Here is a 23,410-nt window from a genome sequence, read left to right on the forward strand (position 1 = left end):
GATTTCCAGAGTCTCTGCAAAAAAAATTTCTGCAAGTCAGCAGGAATCTAAAAGTTCTCCCAATGATGAGATCTGGTGGGCCTCCAACCCCTACAGCTGAGCTGGAATTTCTTGGCATTACTGACCGTGTAACGAAAGAAGGAGATGCCCATCTCTTGGTGCCCTTCATCTATCCATTCCCATTCCCTAGGGTCCCACTGCAAAAACTTAATTGGGACACCTCCATAGAGCCACAGCCTCCATGAGCCAAGGGCGAGGAGAAGCGGGTCAGGATCTAAGTACCAGTGTGAAAGAGAGCCATGCTCCATGAAGCCCACTATCCTGACTGGCTGAAACGGTACCTCCAACAAGATATCGTCTGTGGATCTGGACAGCCTGCCCCCCGAAGAAACATCAAATACTAAGGCATCCTCATGTGGGTCAAGAAAAGCAATCACCTATAAAGGAACTCCCAATCTGGAAATGCTCCCATCTAGGTGGAGCAAGTAATAGGCATGTCATCTGTGTCCACCCAATCCAAGGGCGAGGCTGCATCAATCTGTTGGACTCTCCCTGCACTCCCTCTGAGATTAAGAACCATCTGGGCCTGTTGGTCTGCAGGAAGCTTCCTGAAGGCTTTCCATGCTCCCACTGTAGATGCAGGGCCCCTCTCCCATCTTGGCCACTGCATGTAAGGAGAAGCTCCAAGTGGTCTGCCAAGCTCATCCAAAATCCTGTCATTCCACATGATAGGCTGCCTTTCAATCTCTTCACGGGTGGATGGGGGAATCCTGCGAAGAGTACTCCTGAAGCTGGCCCATGCTTTCAGGATAGCAACCATAAGAGGGGAAGAGGGAGACCTGAGGAGGGCTGTGGTGAAAATCCATCTAGTACTGTGTGTCCAATCTTCTCCTGAAGTGGGTGTGCGAGACTGTATGCATCTGATAAAAAAATCCTTCCAAGGCTCTTGCCCTGGCATAAGCCCTCTCACAACGAACTTGCAGAGTAAAGCTCTGCACTGTAGATATGGGTCGATGATATTCAAACCCCCTTCTCTTGTAGGAAGAATCAAGGTCTCCCAAGCCACCCTGGCTGTAACATCAGTTGTGCCATCTAGACCACTCCATAAAAAGTTTTGTACAGGCCTCTTAAGCTGAGTGATACAATCCCTAAAGTGGCACCAACAAGAGCATACAAACCATGCTATGGCCCATTCTGAGGCCTCCCAAAATGAGAAAATATTATCAAAAATACTTCTGCCATGCACAAACCCTGTCTGCGTGTCATGAATCAAATCTGGAAGAAAAACTTGTAGCCGTAGACTAATGGCTTTCGCCAGAATCTTGTAAAAAGTGCCCAATAGAGTGATGGGTCTCCATTGAGACACAAGATTCCTATTACCCCCCTTTTGGATGAGATGAATGAGACCATTTGTAAGTGAGTCCGGCATCTCACCAGAGTCCCACACGCCCTGCAGGGCTGATGTAATGTGATCACCAATCTGCTCCCAAAAAGTAATAAAGAAGGATGGGGTAAGTCCATTTGAACCTAGGCACTTGCCCTTAAGAAGGGCAAGTAATTCAGTCTTGAATTCTGCATTGGTGAAAGGTGCAGCCAGAGAAACATACATCTCATCCCAGGGATACAATGCCAAATAACCTCTCTGGCATCATCAATGGCCTGTGTGCCTGGATCTGCAATAAGAAGGGATGCAAAAAAATCTGAAGCTACATGCATGACAGCATCAGGATCCGACTGTAACACCCCGTCTGAGTCAACAAGCTGCGAAACACTATCTCTACTATGTCTGGGCCCATGAGTAGAGAAAAAGTGTTTGTTGACCCTGTCACCCATCTGAATCCAAAAGGATTCCCGTGCATGAAAGGCATATTCTGCTCTCTGATCCAACAATGTCTGCAAATGAGCCCTTGCTGCAGCAAGGTGCTCCTAAATCCAAGCATCTGTGGGCCTCTTCTACTCTTCCCTCTGAAGGGACGCTAACTGCTGGCGTATACCAATCTCACATCTGAGAATCTCACGTCTCCTAGAATTAGCGTCTGTATGATAATAGTCACTAATTTTGGATAAGGCTGCAGCTACCTGAGATGGGTGGACAGCTCCACCCTGTATGTGAGAAACCCAAATCTGTAAAATATCCTCTGTGAGGCTCTCCTTTGCATAAAAAGCATCCGGAATCCTGACACTGGCAGAGCGTCCTCTCCGATGAGGCTCAATAATCTGCAACACCACTAGAAAATGATCTGAGGTGGAAACCCCAGTAGAAATGCATACAAATCCTCCTCTATCAAGTGCCCAATCGTCTACATAAAATCTGTCAATCCGTGCATGTATGGGCATATGTATTCTCCTGTTTGACCAAGAGTACAAGAGTGTCCTGCCACTGAACTAAAAAAGGAAGGCATCCCAGGCTGCCCTCTCCAAAGAATTAATTCCACCCTGTCTGCCGCCCTTTTTGTCTGAAGGCAACTCAACCATGTTGAAGTCGCCACCAATGATCCAAGAATCTGCAATGGGGGCCCAAGAGAGTGACTCCTTCCAAAAGGAGATCCGCTCCCCTCTGTTGTTGGGAGCATAAAGATTGAGAAGACCAATCTTACGCCCTCCAATCAAAATAATGATCCATTGAGCTCTAGAAGGGGAGATAATACCATGACCAGCAACCAAGGGGAGAATAGAAAGAGAGACCGAAATGCAAGTACCTCCCCTTGTGCCCATAGCAGGCAACTAGAAGGTATGTCCCGAAAGCAGTTTGCCAGACTTAGAGCAATCACTGGCATGCAGCTTGTGTTCCTGGATAGAAAGGATATCAATAGCACCTCTAGTGACGCCTGGATGAACCTGATTCCGGATCAGCTACCTACGGCGATGGTGTGTGTCATACACCTTGATGCCACAGATGAAGCACCTAATGCTGAGGAGGAGAAGCCACAGGAGCAAGCACCTAGTGCTAAGGAGGAGAAGCCATAGGAGCAAGGACCTGCTACTGATGTTGTTGAGGAGAAGATGGAGTACCAGCAAACAGATGCTCCTGGGGTAATGGAGGAGAAAATGGAGCAGCACTAACATACTGTACAGGACAGGATGGAGCAGCAAAAAAAAGATTCTCCAAAAAATGATGATAGGGAGATCTTGGACCATGTAGAGCAGCCTCTGGATCAAACTGTACATAAATAGAAAATGGATGTTAGAAATATGTTCTACATGTTTAACTAAACAGTTCTGTACAAAATATTACTTGATTGAATACAAAACCTTTGTTTATGGAGTCTGTGTTATCTCAATTTTGAGGATATCCCAAAATGCAAGAAAAAAAATCAACAGTGAGACCATCCCATTCTGGAGACTTCCATCTCCCACATGATTTTATTGCATCAGACAACTCTGTTTCAGTAAAAGGCTCCTCCAGCTCCAAGGCCTACCTGTGTTCCAGCTGACTATCCTCATCGATAGGAGGATGCTGGATGGAAAGGCTTACCCGACCTAGTAGAGGAGACCAGCTTCCCCTGGGCCGAAACACTCCAGCTGAGGGCAGGAAACTCAACAGGTGAAAGGATCCCCACACCTGTTGAAAGGGAGGCCCTGTCAGAAGGAATCCCAATGACCGGGACCCCTAAGGTGGAGGGCACAAACTCCTCATCATCCATGAAAGTCGCCGAATCTGCCAGTGCCGAAAAAGAATTCCTGATAAGCAAGTCCTGGCCGAGGAGTGCGAAGAAGACCTGCACTCGTGGAAGATGGAGGAGAAGGACCTGCCAGGCCTCTATCAGCAAAACTGGAGCTGGGGGTTAAGGAGGCCTGTGGCTGGGGTGAAGAGGAAACAGGAGCCCTCATCTGCACCTGTACTTTCTCGGTTGTCCTGACTGTGGCAGGAAGAGTCTGCGGGGAAGAAGTACTTGTAGCCCCCTCGTGGTCAGAAACCAAGGGGTCAGAAACCAAAGTGACTGGGGCTGGTGGATGTAAAGGGCCCTTTTGATGTGGAACTGTAGTGTCTGGGGCTGCAGCAACATCCACCTCTGGAGTCTAGAAGGCGTCTCTCTGAACAGGATCAAAAGTCTCCTTCTGAGGTAAGGGAGCCGCTCTGATAGCTCTCCATCGTGGTACTGGGTGTGCTGCGGGCATTGGGCGCCCTGCTGCCCCTGGTGGTCCTGGGGTGCGCGAAGCAGGGCGCCCTGTTGCTCTTGGTGGTCCTAGAGTGCGTGGTACAGGGTGCTGGGGAGGTGCAATCGTGGTAGTACGTGAAGGAGCCACACCAGAAGACCTCTTGGGTCTTTTTCTCTTCCTTGGGCAGTCTCTAGCACAGTGCCCAAGGGTCCTGCAAATCCAGCACTGGTCCTGTCTACCTGAAATCTCGACTCTTTGTCGAAAGAGAGAGCCGACTGGACGCTGAAGCATAATGTGGTCATCTGAGATATTAGGGTCAGAGACAATGACCCTAACACGAGGCACCCCTTCTGCATTGACTGCCTCTGCCAAGGAAGAAGGCATGCCAGGAAGGGAGGGGATCTCAGTGACCACTCCGATAGTGGCAAGCAGTCGATGGTAGACCTGAGGAAGACCAGGAAATCTAATGAACAGTGATGTGGCTCCGATAGTGGCAAGCAGTCGATGGTAGACCTGAGGAAGACCAGGAAATCTAATGAACAGTGATGTGACTTGCCTGTCCTCCTCGACCGGATCGAAACCCAAGGTGTAGGGTAAAAGAAAGATCCTCCTCGAACCCAAAGCCAGGGGATTAGCTTTGAGAACAAGGACTGTGGACTCGTGGGAGTCGAAAACCACTTGGAAGAATCCACGTCCCAAAAGTCGAATATCCTTGAGGTGTGGGGCGAGGTCTCCTAGTAGCGCCACCAGCATCCAGTCTCTAGCCTGTGATCTGGAAGGGTGTAACCCAAAGATGCGGGCGAAAAGTGATGTGGAGCCCTCTAATTCCACATCTTTCTTGAGCTGCTGCAACTCGTCTTCTGAAAAAATGACGGTTCTCGCGGCCGGTGGAGGTGGACGGAGATTGGCTGAATGGGGATCCATTCGCCAATCGACATGAAAAGGCCGATTCCAACACTGAAAAAGTTCCGTCCATGAAACTACTGCCTAGGACGCCCTGAACGCAGGCGCAGGAAGGAGGAGAAAGAGAGGGTAGGAGAGAGGGGAAGGGAAGGAGAGGAAAGACTGAAGGGGGAGACGGAGGTAGGCTGAGGGGGAGGTGAGGGGAGCTGAGTTAGGAAGGAAGGGGGCGGGGAGGGAGAGGGAGGAAGTTTTTTTTTTCTTTTTTTTCTTTTTTTTTTCTTTTTTTTGGGGGAGAGCAGCGGGGGGGGGGAGAGGGAGGGGGCGGGGGAGGAGAAGGGGGCGGGCGGGGGAGAGGGAGGGGGCGGGGGAGGAGAAGGGGGCAGCGGGGAGGGGGGAGGGGGAGAGCAGCGGGGGGGGGGAGAGGGAGGGTGGGGGAGGGGGGCGGGGGAGGAGAAGGGGGCGGGGGGGCTGGCGGGGGAGAGGGAGGGCGGAGGAGAAGGGGGCAGCGGGGGGGGGAGAGGGATGACGGGGGAGGAGAAGGGGGGCGGGGGGGCTGACGGGTGGGGGAGAGGTAGGGCGGGGAGGGAGAGGTAGGGGCAGCAGGGAGGGAGAGGTAGGGGGCAGTGGGGGGGGGAGAGGGAGGGCGGGGAGGAGGAAGGGGAGGGGAGGGTGAGGGAGGAGGGAGAGGGGGCTGGCGAGAGGGGAGGGAGAGGAGGAGCAGCGAGGGGGGGAGAGGGGGGGCAGCGAGCGAGAGGGAGAGGGAGAGGGGGCTGGCTGAGAGAGGGAGAGGGGGGGGCAGTAGCTCACGGGGAGGAGCAGCAGCTCATCTCACTACTTCCACCTACTCTTTGATTTTTGATCTGAACTTGCTTTTAAGTTTCCTTTTTTGGGGTTGTTCTAATCAGAAGTCCAAACAAATTCTGTTAGGGGCCAATGGGGAGGATTTGTAGAGTTTCTAGCTACAAAAGCAGTCATTAAGCCCTCTGATCCTGGCCCAAATAGTTCTCTTTGGATACTTTAAGTGATTGTGCTTGTAACTCGCCATACTATATAGTTTCATGAATCTCTGTATAATACAAGCTTCCTCTACAGAAATGAGTATGACAAAATGACGACAACAGTGTGAAATGAGTATGCCTTTTGCCACTGACGTCTAGAAATGATTTAAACAAATTCCGTTTTTTGGGGAGATGCTTGTTTATAAATTTTATCCCACTATTTTGTATAAAATTTGTTAGTATATGCTGGCTGGATTGACAAATTTACTGTCCTTGCAGGGACTTGATCCAGTATCTCTTTCCTCTCTTAGTTCTGGGTTTCGCAGTGTTTTTAATTGTTTTCAAGCAAGCTGGGGAAGGACCTTTATCTGGGGAAGTGAAGGTTAAGTCTCAACAATCCATCCAGAATAGTGTTGAACAGGTATTAGAACTGCAGCAAGCGCTTTCTCAACTAGAGAAGCTGTTACGGGCCAGTAACATGGTTCTCCTGAAGATCCGTGCATTGCTTTACTCTGTGCTTCCTCAGGTAGTTTTACTTTTGACCACCACACCATTTCTATGCATCACTGGGGTTCTACTAGATATGACACAACAATTTCGATTTGTACAGTTGTTTCTTTGGAGAGTTTCCATGTGTGAGCCTTTATGGATTAGGAGCTGTTAATTTTCTTTGTATATCTTCAGGGAGTGCTTTATCATCTGCAGCTTGATACCACCAATAATGAACTGCCACAAGGCTCTTTTTCATGACTATTCCACAGCAAGCTTGCCCCTCCTACCCCTAACCTCCTCCTCCATGCTACAGCCCTGCATCCCACCCTGCATCTCCTCGCTCACCTCAATCCCTTGCAGTTCACATCTTTCTCAATTGGTCTAGTCCTCAGCCTCTCTACCCTACCCCGGCATTCTATCTTGTCTTTCGTCTAGCTTCCCAGCTCACTCCCTTCAAAATCTTTAACCTTGTTTGTGCCTCAGTTAAATATCATGAGGGGGGAGCCCTTCCCTTTGAGACGAGGGCTCCCCAAAGATCCCCAAACCTACCCAAAGAAAGCTGCACACCAACCCTCTTAACTGCTCCATGCATCCCGATGGAAACACCAACAAGAAGCTATGTACTAGGCCGTGGCAAGAAGAACTTGATTGATTACCAGTGCTTTACCTGCTAAGGAGAATTTGCTCTAATAAAAGAGCTTGCACCAAACACCCTATAGAACCGGGGTGATTGGCTACTCTACTGAGATGTCCATGCCCACTTGGCAGCCAAGATATCTCATTGCCTGTCCCAATGAATGGTTGACCAGTAGTACTTCGGTACTATATATACAAAGTACTTGTATTGTTTCATTTGAAATTTTTTATTGGAGCTTTCTTGTGTGCGCACTCTTGCTCACTTGTGTACACAACCTGTCTCCACTTTGTTCCTACACAATCATGGAGGAGAGGATGGCTTCCATTTACGGGCTTCCTTCATCTTCTAGATTGAGCATGGAGAAGGGAGAGGTAGGAAAGGAGGCTCTGATACCACATGAAGGTGCATGGTGGATAGGGAGAGAGATAATAATACTCAAAGAGAGACATAATAAAATGGAAATGAAATAGCAAGAGCAATGAATAAAATGAAAGTACTCACATGTGATACTTGATTGATTTGACACTAGTCAAGTACAGCTCTTATATAGAGCACACACACACATACGAACACCAGTGCATATGGGATAACTCCAATGTGACACGTGGCATCCATAGGATACACTAGACTAGAACTCACTCTAGAACTCACTAGAATACACCAAACTGACTCATCTTGACTCCATTTCCTAACATAATGGAGTGAAGCCATACGCTTTGGGACTTAGTGTGCAGTTAATATTTTGTGTTTATGCGCATTCTTCTCTCCTTGTGTCAATGCTCCCTTGCACTATCCACGTTTTACAACTACCACAACCCTTGCAACCCTCCTTACCTTGTACCCTCCAACCATTCTTTGCCCCTCCTCCTTCCCTCCCATACCCTCTCCCACTTCTTCACCCTCTCCTTACCCACTCTTTCCTCCTATCCCTACCGCCTATTTATCAAGCCTATTTATCAAATATATTCCACTCCTAATCCCGTTTTTCCTTTACAATCTTTCTCTTTGCTTTCAATCTACCCTTTGAAACCCTTAAACTCTTAGCATAGACTTCTCAACCCTTAACTGCCCTTGATTCATGAAGGTGACTAGCTTTATCTTTCTCGACATTACAACCCTTTCTAATCCCTTCTGTACCCTACAACCCCCTCTCACGCTTAAACTCCTACCATAGACTTTTCCAAAGCTCTCACCCTTATCACCCTTAAACTCCTACCATAGACTTTCCAACCTTTACTCCACTTGATTGGTGAAGGATACTAGCTCTCCCATTTCTCAACCTTACAACCCTTTTTTATCCCTACAACCCCTTTTGAACACTAAACACTTTCCCCCCTTTAAATTCCTAGCTTAGATTTCCCAAACCCACCCTTCTTCTAAACCTTGCAAACTCTTTATGAACCCCCTCAGTCCATTCAGCAAGAGTTATTCTTCACTTGAGCTCATTCAGGGACTGTTTTTCACGCCTTAAGCCTATATCTCTAACCAGAATACAACTCAATGCCCTACGCTACATTTGTGGCAATAAACATGACTATATGTGACCATACAACTAAAAAAAAAAAAAGAAATTGTGGCAGTATTTTGGCACTATTGCTGGGAGGCACTTAAGACAAAGCGGTAAGCATGCTATGAAAACTGAAAAATCACTCAAGAGCAAGGAGCAAGAAAATGTTTCCAATTATTGCCAAACTAGATGCAATTAAACAATTTCTAGAACCTTAGTAGATAGCCCAAATCAGAAGCCAAGATATGGACATAGTGATGAAGAGCTTAGATTTTTGAGCATTTTTTATTGTTCAACATTCTGAAGCATCCATTAAAAGCTAGCAACATTTAAAGGATACTTAAAGTACCCATATAATACCATCCCCTATAATTCCTTGGCAACCCATTCCACTCTATAAAGCTTTCCTGATGTGTTTCCTCTTCAAATATTGCTTTTGCTTTTCTAGCCCTTTCCTCTCTCTCTCTCCCTCCGTAACCCCTCCGTACAGCCCTTCATACATCCCATCGTACAGCTCTCCGTACAACCTGCCATAACCCCTCCATACAGCCCATCGTACAGCTCCATACAGCTCAACAACCCTTTCGTACAACTCGTTGTACACTCTCCGTACAGTCCTAAACCCCCCAAGGAGACACGATGGATTGCTCGAGAGATTAGACCGCTTCTATGTTGGGGACTGGGCATTACATAGAGGCGGATCTACTAGGATTCTGATAGGTACCACGATGTCCAACCACTCTCCAGTGGTACTTCAATTGGATCAGCCCCGCCGAGGTCTCCCCCAAAAGGGGGTCCGCATTCCAGAGGACCTCTTGCAGGACGAGGAGATGCAGCAGGTTATGGCAGAGATCTGGGAGCTGTCAGCCGGGGCTGGGCTACGTGGGTGGCCAATGCAATCCCGAGGAGCAGTGTGGAGCTGCAGGCTCGTGCCCTTAGGCGGAGGACGACCCTTCAGGAGTGCGATCAGGCTTTGAGGAGATACCTCGCCTCCAACGAGAGGTGCAGGGAGCAGGGCCCAGCTTCTCAGTGGCTTAGTGACAGATTTGAGAGCGCTCGTCTCGAGCTTCAGGACACGGAGCTGTGGCAGGCTGAGTTCTCCTACCACTCCTCCTAGGCCCGATGGGTACATCAAGGGGATAGGATGACAAAGCAGTTCTTTCAAACCACTAGGCCCCGCTCGACAGGCACACAGCTGCAGCGTCTTCGGAACTGGCAGAGTATCATGCACAATGACCCGCAGGAGATTCTCCACATGACCACTGGGTTTTATAGCCAACTCTTTCAGACGGAGAGGATGACCCCAGCTGGTCTTGTGGCCCGAGAGCTAGTTTGGGATCACGTTCCGACAGTAGTCTCGTAGGACTTATGCAGCGGACTTGAGGAGCCTTTCACAGATGAGGAGCTCTAGGAAGCCCTCAAGGCTCTCCCGACCTAGAAGTTCCTAGGGGAGGATGGCTTGACTCCGGCCTTCTTCCGAAACTTCTGGGAGATTATCTTCACCCCTTTTTGTTTAGCTTGCTAGGAGATTTTTGACACAGGCCTTCTCCCTCAATCCTTGAGCAGGGGGTGGATTTGTTTGATCCCGAAAGGGGGAGATAGGTCAGATATCCGATAGTGGAGGCAGATCACTCTGCTTGATACTGCATACAAGATCCTCGCCAAGGTCTTGAGTTTGCAGTTACGGCCTCGTCTTACCAACATCATCCACCACGACACACAGATTGGGTTTGTCCAGGAGCGCAGCATCCTGGACAACATCTTCAGGTTCTAGGAGGCAGTGGATTGGTCCAGGGACGAGGCACAGCCGTTGGTCATCCTTCTCTTCAACTTTGAGAAGACCTACGAAAGGGTGGAGTGGTCTTTCTTGGAGGGCGCTATGAGGAGATTGGGTTTCTCAGACGGATGGGTCAGAGGAGTTTCAGCGCTATACGCAGGGAGCTCTAGTCAGATGCTTATCGCAAGACACGTAGGCGAGGCTTTTCCTCTCTCTCGCTCGGTCTGTCAGGGATGCCCACTAGCTCCCTTCCTCTTCTTATTTGTAGCGAGGCTCTAAGCTACTATTTGAGATCATAGGTGGCGGGTCTCACAGGGTTGAGGCTCCCAATCAGACAAGAGGAGGAGCTCCTTGACTCGGAGTTTGCAAATGACACGGCCTTGTATGTCGAGGGCACAATAGCGAGTCTAGAGAGAGTCAGAGGCACCCTGGCTATCTATTGTGAGGCCTCGAGGGCACGGATCAGCTGGACAAAATCCATAGGTTTCTTCACGGGCTTTGAGGAGACATAGGAGATCCGTGAGTGGGGGAGTGACTTTGGTTTCAGATCGATACCACGGGGCCAGACAACGAGATACCTTGGATGCCAGGTGGGTATTGACATCACAACAGAGCAGTAGATTGCCTCGGTCCTTGGGAGTGTTTGGCGCAAGCTTCTCTATTGGAGCTCGGCCAAACTCTCCCTCGTAGGTCACGCCTTAGTGACAAATCAGGTCCTTCGTGCCATGGCCTGGTATATAGCCTCCTGCTGGTGCTTTCACAGAGGATGCATTGGGCAACTCTGACGATTGGTATGGAACTTCCTCTGGGCAGGTTCAAATGGCACGAGAAACACTAGGGCCCGAGTAGCTTGGTAGACGGTGATCATGCCACAGGCATTGGGAGGCTTGGGTATCATTGATCCGGAGATGCAGAGCAGAGCCCTTTGGGCAAGTTGGTGGTTCGTGGCCTCACCCCAGGTGCAGAGCCTTGGAAGCTCCTCTTATAGCAACGAGGGCTTCTGAGGAACACCCCACGGATTGGGGGCCTTCACATAGATGGATCTTCTTAGAGGCCACCCTTATGGGGAAGGCCTCCCCCCTGATGAGGAGTCTTCACAAGGTTTGGCAGAGACTAGCAGGGGGTCTCATCTGTGCTCCGCCCAGATGCAGAGAGGAGTTAGCACCAGCCCCTGATGTGACACCCAGAGGTCAGAGATCAGGAGGGATGTATGCTCGGGTAGCGGACTCACATTGGTTGGGCACAGTGGGACAGTAGCAGCGTCTTTTGGTCGCTGGAGCAGACTACCTATGAAGGCAGAGGCGAGGCTTGACGCCCTAGCGTATCTGCGAGGGGCAGGGCAACGGATGGGCGAGATTGACTTAGCCATTCCTGAGTCTTGGTGGGAATGACTTCACATTTGGAGAGAGAGCAGATGGTTGGGGCAGTTTTCCCGTACTGGTGTTCCCTTGAGGATATTGATGTAGCGCGGCAGCACGCACCCCGGCTTCTTCCGTGTAGGACTTGGAGGCCTACTTCAGCCCCTCACTGGGAGCGACCCTGAGATGGATGGGAGTCTTGATGGGATACACTGGAAGATGATTAGAGTGGTAGGACGCTTGGGGAAGGAGTGGCACATTCACCCTCCCAGTATCTCAAAGCAAGACGACTCTAGATGGCGCCTTTGGCTATGGGAGGGTAGACTCCTGAGGGAGGTCCAGTGGGATCCGAGAGAGTGGTTATGGCCCTCTAGGGGCGGCCTAGCTGAGACGGTGGATGAGGTTTCCTTCTTTTCCTACACCACACAGATTGGTAGCCTTCAGATGGACTCGACGAGGTGGACCCCCTCGAGGGAGAGACACTGGGTGACCCAGAGAGTGCCCCGGGATGTTTGCTCTAGGTTGTGGACGTGGTTGTGGTCCAACTTGCGGCCGAGGAAGATCTCATACTTCTTTTGGCTGGCAGCCCACGGAGGACTGACCATCGGCCCATGGTTGGAGCAGATGCGAGTGGAGGGGCAATGCCATTGTTGCTTTGATGGTGTCTTGGAGACTATCCCGCATTGCCTATGGAGCTGTCATAGCGCAACGAGGATCTGGATGAGAGCCCTCAGGATCATGACACATATGCAGAGTCTGCATAGAGACCACACTTAGGGGATGGTGGCTTGGTTAACAGAGGGAGGACACGCGTTTCAGATCAATGAGATCTCCCTAGCTGACCGGATACAGGGTTAGAGCATTCAGCGGATTGCACTCCATGAGGCAGTCCCCATTGACACCCTAGCTCCTCCTCCTCCTAGGGAGGACAGTGTTTGGGAGGTGGTAGCCAGCATCACGGCTTGGAGCATTTGGGTGGTGGCTCGCTGCAGTCTTGTGATGGGAGAGCACCCGGTTCCACCCTCGGCTACCTTAGTTGCCATTTGGCAGGATATCATCTACACTCTACGGTCCACCTAGGAGCGTGGGACTCTAGGCTCTAGGGCGGGCGACTATTGAGAGGCATGCTCGTTTCTGCAAGGCTTGGCTTGCAGGTGTTTTCTACATCTTCACTCTGCGAGGGATTCGCTGGCTGTATAGTCCTCCCTCTTAGCTGTTAGCCCTAGTTCTAGAGATCCCCTAGGCAGTGAGCTGGGTTTCTCTGGAACAGGCATTTCTTTCTTTCAGCCTTTTCCGGTTTTTTCCATACTCAGCACCTTTGGGGCTGCTGTCTTGTATGAAATCTTTCAAGCATTAATAGAAGGTTCCTTGGTTTCTCTGGAACAGGCCGATTTCTTTCTTTCAGCCTTTTCCGGTTTTTTCCATACTCAGCACCTTTGGGGCTGCTGTCTTGTATGAAATCTTTCAAGCATTAATAGAAGGTTCCTTTCTTTGAAAAAAAAAAAGGACTTGCAGGCCTGCGGTTTTTCCTTATTGCTGCTGGTGACCACTTATGTAATACTGTTTGATCTCATTACCACTCACCTCTAGGTTTGGCCTTGCACCTGTAGGTCACGTTTCTATTCTCTATCATCATTATGTCACCTTAAAAGATCAGATTTTTAAGCTCCCATCTTTGTATAGAGTTCATGCTTAGCTTTTGGCTTGACTTGCAGCCCTGCATTTTTCCTTATTGCTGTTGGTGTACATCTAAATAACGCTATTTGATCCCATTATGAGTCACCTATAGGTGTTGGTCTTGCACCTGTAGGTTTTGGTTATTGATATTGTCTTCTGTGGTATCTCGGAATGTGCTAACATGGTTGTAAGCTCTCCTGGTCCACCATCATCCTGCTGTCTTTAGCATTGTATGTAAGCCTACAGAGCTGCTTGATTATAGTCGCTCGAACATGATTTTGGCCCTTCATTGAGACAAGTGTGGTGGATTTTCAAGCTTCACATGTTCATATTTTTCTCGATCTACTTTGCTCCATAGACCCTCAAAGCAAGCTCAATGTTGGAGTCACACTTTGTGTGATATGTAATGAAGACTTTCACTAATGCTATCGTGCTCCCATCTTCAAAGTGATTTGATACATAAGATGCTTCTAAAGTTTGGTTTTGATTTCATATGGTGAGCAGTTGAAGCCCAAGCTGCTCCACTTATGTCGGAACTTTTGGTCTTTTTTCTTGTTTGTTTTTCATTTGGTTCTATCAGTTCTTCAGGATGGGTGCAGCTCTATGTTGTTTTAGGTTGAGACTTATCTTTTGGATTTATTTCCTTTGTGTTTTTATTTGAAATATGATGTATTCCTAACTGCAAAATAAAATAGATCCACTGACAATCTGTAATGAACTCTCGTGTATCTTGCAAAATTTGAACATCTCCTGTATGGAAGGGAATGTTATGTGATCCTCCTTTTCTGTATTCCCACCCTTGCAGGCTACAGATCAGGTTATCTTATCTCTCATTATTTTGGCATCTCTGTTAGCCATTCTCCCAGGCAAGCTTATTTTAGTTGTAATATTCTGGGCCACGTTCACCAGGCACTTGCCTCTTCATCAAGAGATCACAGAAAGCTACATGAGGAGGTTGAAAGAATGGTGGTTTCGTGTACCTGTTGCTCCAATCCATTTTGTAAATCAAGGGAATGGCATTAAGAAAGTCCTTTCAGATGACTCGAATTTTTACAGAACCTCAAATGCTATGGAAGAGCACATTGCATATGCTAACTTTTGTAATAAAATGTGATCATGGGTTTGATATCTTGTACTTAGATTCCCACTGGACATGCCCGTTATGACCTGGAATAAATATTGGAGCATCCATCCAGAGATTTTACCACAAGTTGCAAAGAATCTTCTCATGCTTTTATCATATGTAGAATTCCGACATTTCTCATTCCTGCTAACTGTCACCGACTTGAAGTCATGCCATATGATTTTATGGATCCTTAACATAATGGTTTTCATGTATATACTGCTGTAGTCAACTTCCTTGTTTTTTTTTCTTGCTAGCCCCTTTAGTGCAGCAGCCCTCGTGCTGCTCTTTCTTTCCCTCCAGCATTTTCCCTGAGTCATGCCTGAATACCTCTTCCCCCCGTATCTTCTCTACCCTCCCCCCCTTATCCTCTCTACCCAGCACCTCCTCCCTTCCACTCACAGCCCCGTCATCCTTTTGTCAATTTGTGGCTTCCATGATCACCATCTGCTGAGATGGATTCCAGAACAGTGGACTAAGTAGCCTCTTGAGAGTCCAAAGTAATCCAAACCGTGCATTTACCTTTGTTTGTTGCAAATCTTTTTTCAGGTTGCAGTTTGTCCTGAGTAAAAGACAGCCTATCCTGTAGTTGTTTTGAGTATTGCATTGAAAATTTTCTTCTTCTACATCCCCTGCTCCAACATTCATGGAGAAACTTCCTTGTCTTTGAGCATCTCTACCTTCATGAAACACATCTTCTGCTGGATGCATCTTACGCTTTTGCTTAACAAATTCCATCTTGTATTTTCTTGGAAAGTGCAAGGTAGTAAACAAGTGAAAAATGCAAGACACAAAAGTGTGTTTTCCACGATGCTCCAAAAACTAATATACGAGGAAGAATTGGGTTGTATAGGAAACCCATAAAAAGTGAAACATTTAGGTGACTAACATACCATTGTAAATATCCTTACAACTCCCCTCTCAATGTTATGTATTAAGTACCCATAGAAACATCTCAGGTGTAGCTAGTTGCACAAATTCATCCTAAAGGGATATAGCAACCTATGGGAGTAACCCAAGCACATAGAAACAGTCATTTTACTATCCCCCTTGACATTTTTGTCTATAGATGGATAGGATGAGGTCTATGAAGCCATCCTCAACTCAACATCGAATGTATTGATGATGATTTTAAATGTGCTTTATGCAAGCATGAAAGATGCGATTTTCCACAGTGGCAATGCAACTCTGACTATTAGATAATCCGGGCTAGCCACATTATCTTGTGAATCATATGAAGAGACATGGCAGTAGGAGAATGCCAAGCTAACTAGGAACGGAATGGAAATATGGAAAGCATAATGGCAAAATGGAAAGCAAATGAAAGAACAAGTGCTAGGCAATGATAACCAAAATACTCACATGATATAAAGCTCGATGTTGACTGATGTGAATGACTCAAGACAAGTACAACACTATATAGTGTGACACTAGACTCTAGAAAGCCATAATGTATATGGGATAGCTCCCAATATGACATGTGGCATGTCTAGGACTCACTAGACTATAAAACACCCCCTAGACACCTAGTACACTCATTTTTGACTCACTTTGGTTTCATATTCCAACACCCCCCCATGAAGGCAAGGTGAGAGACTACTGGAATGGAACCAAGAACAGAACATGACAATGATGGTCATCAAAACTGTGCATGCCGGTCTAGAACTAGATATGGTTCCCACATAATCTCAGAGGCAAGTGAGCATGGCTTAGAGGCTAGTGAGCATAACATAGAAATCTCATCTAGCATGGCTCAGAGGCTTATCATGCATGGATGCATGACCAACAGAGGTCTAGGAGACCAATGCACCAACATCCTAGAACTCTCAAGCCAGGCTTGATAAACAAATAGACCTATCAAAGCCAATACATATGGCTCCCACAATACATCCCCCCTTGGCTTCATAACAGGACATGTTAGGAAGCCACACACCAAAAAAGTAGGAAAACCAATACATCCTTTTAGGAGGACTATCCAAGGCAGAGGACCTTTAGACTCAATGAAAACCAAACACTCAATACATATCATTTTAGGGGGACTACCTAGGACAGAGGACCCCAAAATACATCAAGCTGTAGGAATAATAAAAATAGATCTCTTAGGAGTAAGAGATGATGTCCTTCGAGTAGCTAATGCACATGTGTGCACATCCCTGTGAGTCAATGGCGATGTCAATGAAGCACTAGGCATGGATGCCCCAAAATATGTGTCGGGGCTGTTGCTCCATATCCCACTCCCTGCTGCCTCTCTCCCCGCTCCCTGCTGCTTGCCCCCTCCCTTCCCTCCTCGCTACCTGCCCTCTCCCCCGCACTGCCCCTTCCCCCGTGCTGCAGCCTCCCCCCCCTGTGCTGCAGCCTCCTACCCCCCCTTCCCCGCCCGTTGCTGTCCCCGCTCCCTGCTGCTTGCCCCCTCCCTTCCCTCCTCGCTACCTGCCCTCTCCCCTGCATCGCCCCTTCCCCCGTGCTGCAGCCTCCCCACCCTGTGCTGCAGCCTCCTTGCCCCCTTCCTCACCCGCTGCTGCCCTGCGCTGCAGCCCGCTGCTGGCCTGCACTGCAGCCTGCTGCTCCCCCCCCCGCACCTGCTGCTGCTCTCCCCCTGCTACAGCCTGCTGCCCCCCCCCCCCCACGCTCCTGCTGCTGCTTTCACCCCGCAGCAGCCTCTCCTCCCCTCTCCTTCCCCTCTCCTCTACTCCTCTTCTCCCCCTCTCCTCCACTCCTCCTCTCCCCTATCTTCCCGTCCTCTTCCCTCCTCCCTTCTTCATCACCCTCTCCTTCTTCTAGGTTATCCCTATTCTCCTATAGGGGTCTCCTAGGGTTCAGGAAAGCGGACGGAGTTTCTATTTTTTGTGTTTGAATCGGCCAACACACCTCGATTGACGAATGGGTTCCCATTCAGTCAATCCGTCTCCGCTCACACCGGCCGCAAGAACTGTCACTTTTTCAAAAGACGAGCTACAGCAGTTGCAAAAGGATTTCGAACATGAGTGTTCCACAACTCTCTTCGCACGCATTTATGGCTCATACCCTTCCAGGTTACAAGCTAGAGATTGGATGCTGTCAGCGCTCCCTCAGGACCTCGCCCCCCACCTCAAGGATGTTCGTTTGTTGGGACGGGGTTTCTTTCAAGTGTGCCTAGATTCCCCGGACGTCACGAGAGACCTGCTACAGGCTGGGTTTCTACTTCTAGGCTACATGAGGATCTTCTTGTTTCCTTTCCAACTGGGATTTGACCCAGTTGAAGAGGACAAGCAGGGAGTTTCTGTTTTCATCAGGTTCCCTGGTCTTCCCTCAGTTTATCACCGGCTTCTTTCAGTTATTGGCGAGAGGTTTTGTGTGGTGGCAAAGATCCCCCCTCTCCCTGGCGAGTCCTCTTCGGCTGTTGAGGCAGTCAGGATGGACGGGGTTCCCAGGGTTAGGGTCATTGTCCAGGACCCCAATATTTCATATGACCACATCATGCTACAGCGACCCGATGGGTCCTTCTTCCGCCAGAGATTTGAGGTTGCAGGTCGGCAGGACCAGTGCAGGATTTGCAGATCCTTGGGGCACTTCGCCAGAGATTGCCCAAAGAAGAAAAAGAGGCCCACAAAGCAACCAGCTCGTACTAGTTTACGACAGAGAACTGGAGCAGGACATACCGCTCCACAGACACGGCCTCAGACACGGCCTCCCCCCTCTCCTAGGGCTACTCGAGTCCCTTCGGCACCCCGTGCCACCTCTGGCCCACGGTGGGTTCCGATCGCGGCTAGGCCCTCTACTCTAGTTCACTCCTCCACCTCTTTGGAGGCTACCCCCTTGGAGCCTCAGGAGGAGACTATTGTTCAGGAGCCTTGTTCGACTCCACCCTTGGATCAGGCTGTACCTTCCTCAGCAACGCAGGTTGTTGGCACCTCGTCTGCACCACTTTTTGATCAGGATCCAGTACAGGTGCCTCCCTCTTTGGACAGAGGGAAAGGGGTTCTACATTCTCTTCCTGCTTCGGTAGGAATCCTTCGTACCCCCTCTCCAGGACTGGCTCAGCGGAACTCTTTTTTCGCTTTGGAGGACCTCTCTAGCCTCCCAGATGATGACTTTGTACCCTCTACTTTTGGAGAGCCAGTTATCAGCTTCCAGGTTGAGAGATCCTTCTCTCTCTCACCTGTGGACTTTCCTCCCCTCGGACCTCGTGTGTATGGCAGGAGGTCTGCTCCGGTAGAGGCTTCTGTTTCCGCCACCAGGTCGGGTAAGGTATTCCAACCCACTTCCTCCCGCCGATGAGGATAGCCAGTTGGAATATATAGGGATTGGGCGGCATCCCTCATCGCCGTCGCAGACAGCTGATCAGGAATCAGCTCCATCCAGGTGTTTCAGGTGGTTCCCTAGACATTCTTTTTCTTCAGGAACACAAACTGGATTCAGAGATTGCTCCAAGTCAGGTAAGCTGCTCTCAGGTCGGACTTTTTGGCTTCCTGCCTTGGGAACCAGAGGAGGTACATGCATTTCAGTTTCAGACTCTGTTCTCCCTCTGGTCATTGGACACGGTACCATAACCCCCTCCAGGGCCCAATGGGTTTTACTTCTGATTGACGGACGTAAGGTTGGTTTCCTCAACCTTTATGCTCCGAACAACATAGGGGACCATGTTTTGTTTTGGAAAGAGTTGCTCTCGTGGGCTGACATTGTGGATTCATGGATTATTGGAGGTGACTTCAACATGGTTGAGGCACCTTCGGATAAGAAAGGGGGTAGAGCAGGTGGTATCCACTCCCTTGAGAGAGCAGCCTGGGATGCCTTCTTATTCAGGTTCAGTGGCAGAGATGTTTGGTCAGATGATGCATTTCTTATTCAGTCTCAGTCACTTTTGTTTTCATGGTCGAACCATAGGGTGCAGATGCCTATCCATGCTCGGATTGACAGATTCTATGTGGGTGACTGAGCTCTTGATAGAGGGGGGACAGTTTGCATTGCACCCGGTGTTTCCACTTCAGACCATTTTCTGGTAATTTTGTCCATTTCAGAGCCTCATCTGAGAGGACGGTCTCACAGTATCAGGATCCCAGACGCCTTATACACTGATGAGACTCTCACAGAGGCAGTGTTGGAGATCTGGGTTTCCCATATGCAGGGGGGGTGGCCGGTCCTTCACTTGTGGCCACAGCACTTGACAGTATCAGCGACTTCTATCACTCAGTGGCTAGTGCTCGGCATGGTGAGGTACTCAGGAGAGAGATCGGTATCCACCGGCAGTTGGCAGCCCTTCAGAGGGAAGAGCAGAAACGACCTTTAGATGCTTGGATACAGGAGCGCCTTGTTGCGGCAAGGGCTCACTTGCAGACCTTGCTTGATCAGAGAGCAGAGTATGCCTTCCATGCACGGGAGTCCTTTTGGATATAGATGGGAGGGAGAGTCAATAAACACTTTTTCTCTACACTTGGCCCCAGACATAGTAGAGAGAGTGTCAGGCAGCTTATTGACTCTGACGGCGTTTTGCAATCCCATCCGGAGACCGTCATGCACTTAGCGACAGATTTTTATACCTCCCTTCTTTCTGCAGATCCGAACTCACAGGCCAGAGAGGTGGCTAGAGATGAAGTTTGGCAGAGTTTACCTGTGTTGGTCACCCCAGAGATGTTATGCTCACTTGATGCACGCTTTACCAACACAGAGTTCAAGACTGCTCTTTCTGCCCTTCATAAGGGCAAGTGCCCTGGTTCCGATGGTCTTACTCCCTCTTTTTTTATAGCCTTTTGGGATATGATAGGTGATCGTATTACTTCAGCCCTGCAAGGCATTTGGGACTCGGGCGAGATGCCTGGCTCACTGACTGAGGGACTCATTCACCTTATCCCGAAAGGTGGCAACAGGAATTTTGTATCCCATTGGAGACCCATCACTCTTTTGGGCACTCTTTACAAAATCCTTGCCAAGGCGATCAGCATCCGACTTCAGCCCTTTCTTCCAAATCTCATCCATGATACTCAGACAGTCTTTGTGCATGGCAGGAGCATTTTTGATAATATCTTTTCCTTTTGGGAAGCCACAGAGTGGGCTATGCAGAGTGGACAGAGGCTAGCAGTTTTACTCTTGGACTTCGAGAAAGCCTATGACAGAGTAGATTGGGGTTTTCTTGAGGGCACTCTTCTACGGTTTGGATTTTCAAATGCTTGGATCAGAGGGGTGACCCGGACTTGCAGTGTAGGGCTTTGCTTTGTAAGGTGGTGGTGAGGGGACTCATGCGTGGGCAGGAACCTTGGAAGGATTTCTTTTTTGGATGCATTCAGGCTTGCACACCAACCTTGGGAGATGATTGGGTGGACAGCCCTCGATGGATTTTCACATCAGCCCCTCTTAGATCTCCTGCCTCTCCTCTCATGACTGCCATCCTGAAAGCTTGGGGGAGCTTCAGGAACACTCTTCGAAGGATTCCACCTTCTACCATCGAAGAGATTGATAGGCAGCCGATCATTTGGACTGATAGTATTCTCGACGAGCATGCCAGACCACTGGGCACTTCCCATTACATGCAGTGGTCTAAATGGGAGAGAGGCCCCACCTACAGAGTAGGCACTTGGAAATCTTTTATCAGGCTACTTGTGGATCAGAGACTGCAGTTCATGAGTCACCTCAGAGGGGTAGTACGCAGGATTCAGCAGATAGATGCAGCCATCCCGGTGGAATGGACAGTTGAGCTGCCTATTACTTTTACCACTTGGATGGGGGGTTTTTCGAGGACATCAGTTCCTTTACAGGTGATCGCTTTCCGAGGTCTCGGGAAAGACGCACTGGTCTTTGATGTTGGGGATGGAGGTTTACTTTCTACATCCAAGGATGGCATTCTTCTTGAGGTTGCCTTTCAGCTTGTCAGGATTGCTGGTTTTGTGGACCTTGGAGCGGGCTTACAGTGGTACTTAGACCCCGACCCTCTGCTCTTGGCCTTGGGATCCTGGAGGTTGTGGTTATATGGAGGTGCACCTATCAGGTGCTTGCAGTGGGACCCAGGAGAGTGGGAATGGATAGATCATGGGCACCGAGAGAGGGGGATTCCCTTCTTTCGTTTCACGGTTGGTAATACCAGGAGGTTTCAGCTGAACAGTAGGGGTTGGATTCCCTCCAGAGCCCCCCATTGGGAAAGCTTCTTCATCACCGCAAACTTGCGTAGAAATTTCTGGAGGAGGCTCTGGAAATCCCTCAGAAATAGAAAGATCACTCTTTTCTTTTGGCTTTCTACTCATGGAGGGATTGCAGTGAACCTGTGGAGATCTCGATTTGGGGCTGATCCCACTTGTCCTCGATGCCATTCTGCAGAGGAGTCAGTGCGACATTGCCTTTGGGACTGCAGTCAGGCGAGGACTGTTTGGAAAGGGGTTGCTCAGATACTCAGCACCTTTCACACTTCCCCTTTCTTCATGACTTGGGGCTCGGTCACATGGTTATCTCTTACTGGGCCCCAGGTGTTTTATGAGGGTGAGCCTCTTCTTGGGCACTCTCGGTCCGCCGGCAGGTGACAGAGCCCTGCTCTCTATAGGATGTACCACTTACTCCCTTCAGAGCTTCTCATGTTTCAGTGGACACCTCTTGGGAGATTTCGGCTAGTATTTCCTCTTGGCATATTTGGAGAGCCAGATGTATTGAGGCCTTGGATGGCACCCAGATACACCCATTACAGGTTTTCACGGGTATTTGGTCTGACACGGTTCACACTTTGATAGCCATATGGGCTAGCATGCAGGGCCCTTCACGGCAGCCTCTTCTAGAAGGACTATATTTCTTCGAGTTTGGAGAGGTTCTCCCTTTTTCTCAGAGGTTTCTACTGGATTGAGATGGCACTATCAGCCTCAATCCTTTTTTTTTGGCTCTTGAGCTTTTCGTGCATTGCATGATGTATCCCGTATGGAGCTTGCTCTAACGGTTTTTCTTTAATACTTTATAGAAGTCTCTTTTTGCCCAAAAAAAAAAAGTGTCGGTGAAGTCCATGGGGTAGCTACATGGAGCACTCACATGGTGACTCTCAAAACGGATGAGTGAGGGTCACCGATGTCAAGATAGATGCCGGAGGTGTCACGAACACTTTGAGAAGCCAATCAATGTGGATTATGGGCACAACGAGCACTCGAAGAGGTAATCGGAGAAGTAACTATAGTTCACATCAAGATCACTTCAAGAAAGTATGTTTACCAAGTCCAATGGAAGGACTCCCAATCGGGAAATGCACCTCACAATGCCGGGCAAGTCTTGGGAGTTATTCAAAGTTTTGAGCAATGAGCTTTTTTTTTTTTGCAAAAAGAGACTTCTTTTAAGTATTAAAGAAAACCGTTAGAGCAAGCTCCATACAGGATACACCATGCAATGCATGAAAAGCTCAAGAGCCAAAAAGAAAGGATTGGGGCTGATAGTGCCATCTCAATCTGGTAGAAACCTCCGAGAAAAGGCAGAACCCCTCCAAACTCAAAGAAAAACAGTCCTTCTAGAAGAGGCTGCCCGTGAAGGGCCCTGCATGCTAGCCCATATGGCTATCAAAGTGTGAACCGTGTCAGACCAAATACCCGTGAAAACCTGTAATGGGTGTATCTGGGTGCCATCCAAGGCCTCAATACATCTGGCTCTCCAAATATGCCAAGAGGAAATGCTAGCCGAAATCTCCCAAGAGGTGTCCACTGAAACATGAGAAGCTCTGAAGGGAGTAAGTGGTACATCCTATAGAGAGCAGGGCTCTGTCACCTGCCGGCGGACCGAGAGTGCCCAAGAAGAAGGCTCACCCTCATAAAACACCTGGGGCCCAGTAAGAGATAACCATGCGACCGAGCCCCAAGTCATGAAGAAAGGGGAAGTGTGAAAGGTGCTGAGTGTCTGAGCAACCC

The 23,410-nt window shown here is 49.0% G+C and overlaps 1 protein-coding gene across 2 annotated transcripts in view; it reads left to right on the forward strand.

Moving 5' to 3' along the window:
* Positions 1 to 14,591, forward strand: part of LOC147902440 (uncharacterized) — a 76,522-nt gene extending 61,931 nt beyond the window's left edge. The window contains exons 9-10 of one of the 2 annotated variants that reach the window (XM_087373782.1): positions 6,282 to 6,528; positions 14,256 to 14,591. In XM_087373782.1, coding sequence (XP_087229908.1) covers positions 6,282 to 6,528; positions 14,256 to 14,564 — 556 coding nt within the window. In that variant the 3' untranslated portion in view covers positions 14,565 to 14,591. The remainder of the gene's footprint in view (positions 1 to 6,281; positions 6,529 to 14,255) is intronic. The other variant, XM_087373784.1, reaches the window with a different exon arrangement.
* The last annotated feature ends 8,819 nt before the right edge of the window (positions 14,592 to 23,410 follow it).

Source organism: Dipteris shenzhenensis, chromosome 4 (genome assembly GCF_047967505.1).
Source record: "Dipteris shenzhenensis isolate YYH24624 ecotype China chromosome 4, Dip_SZ_1.0, whole genome shotgun sequence".
NCBI lineage: Eukaryota > Viridiplantae > Streptophyta > Polypodiopsida > Gleicheniales > Dipteridaceae > Dipteris > Dipteris shenzhenensis.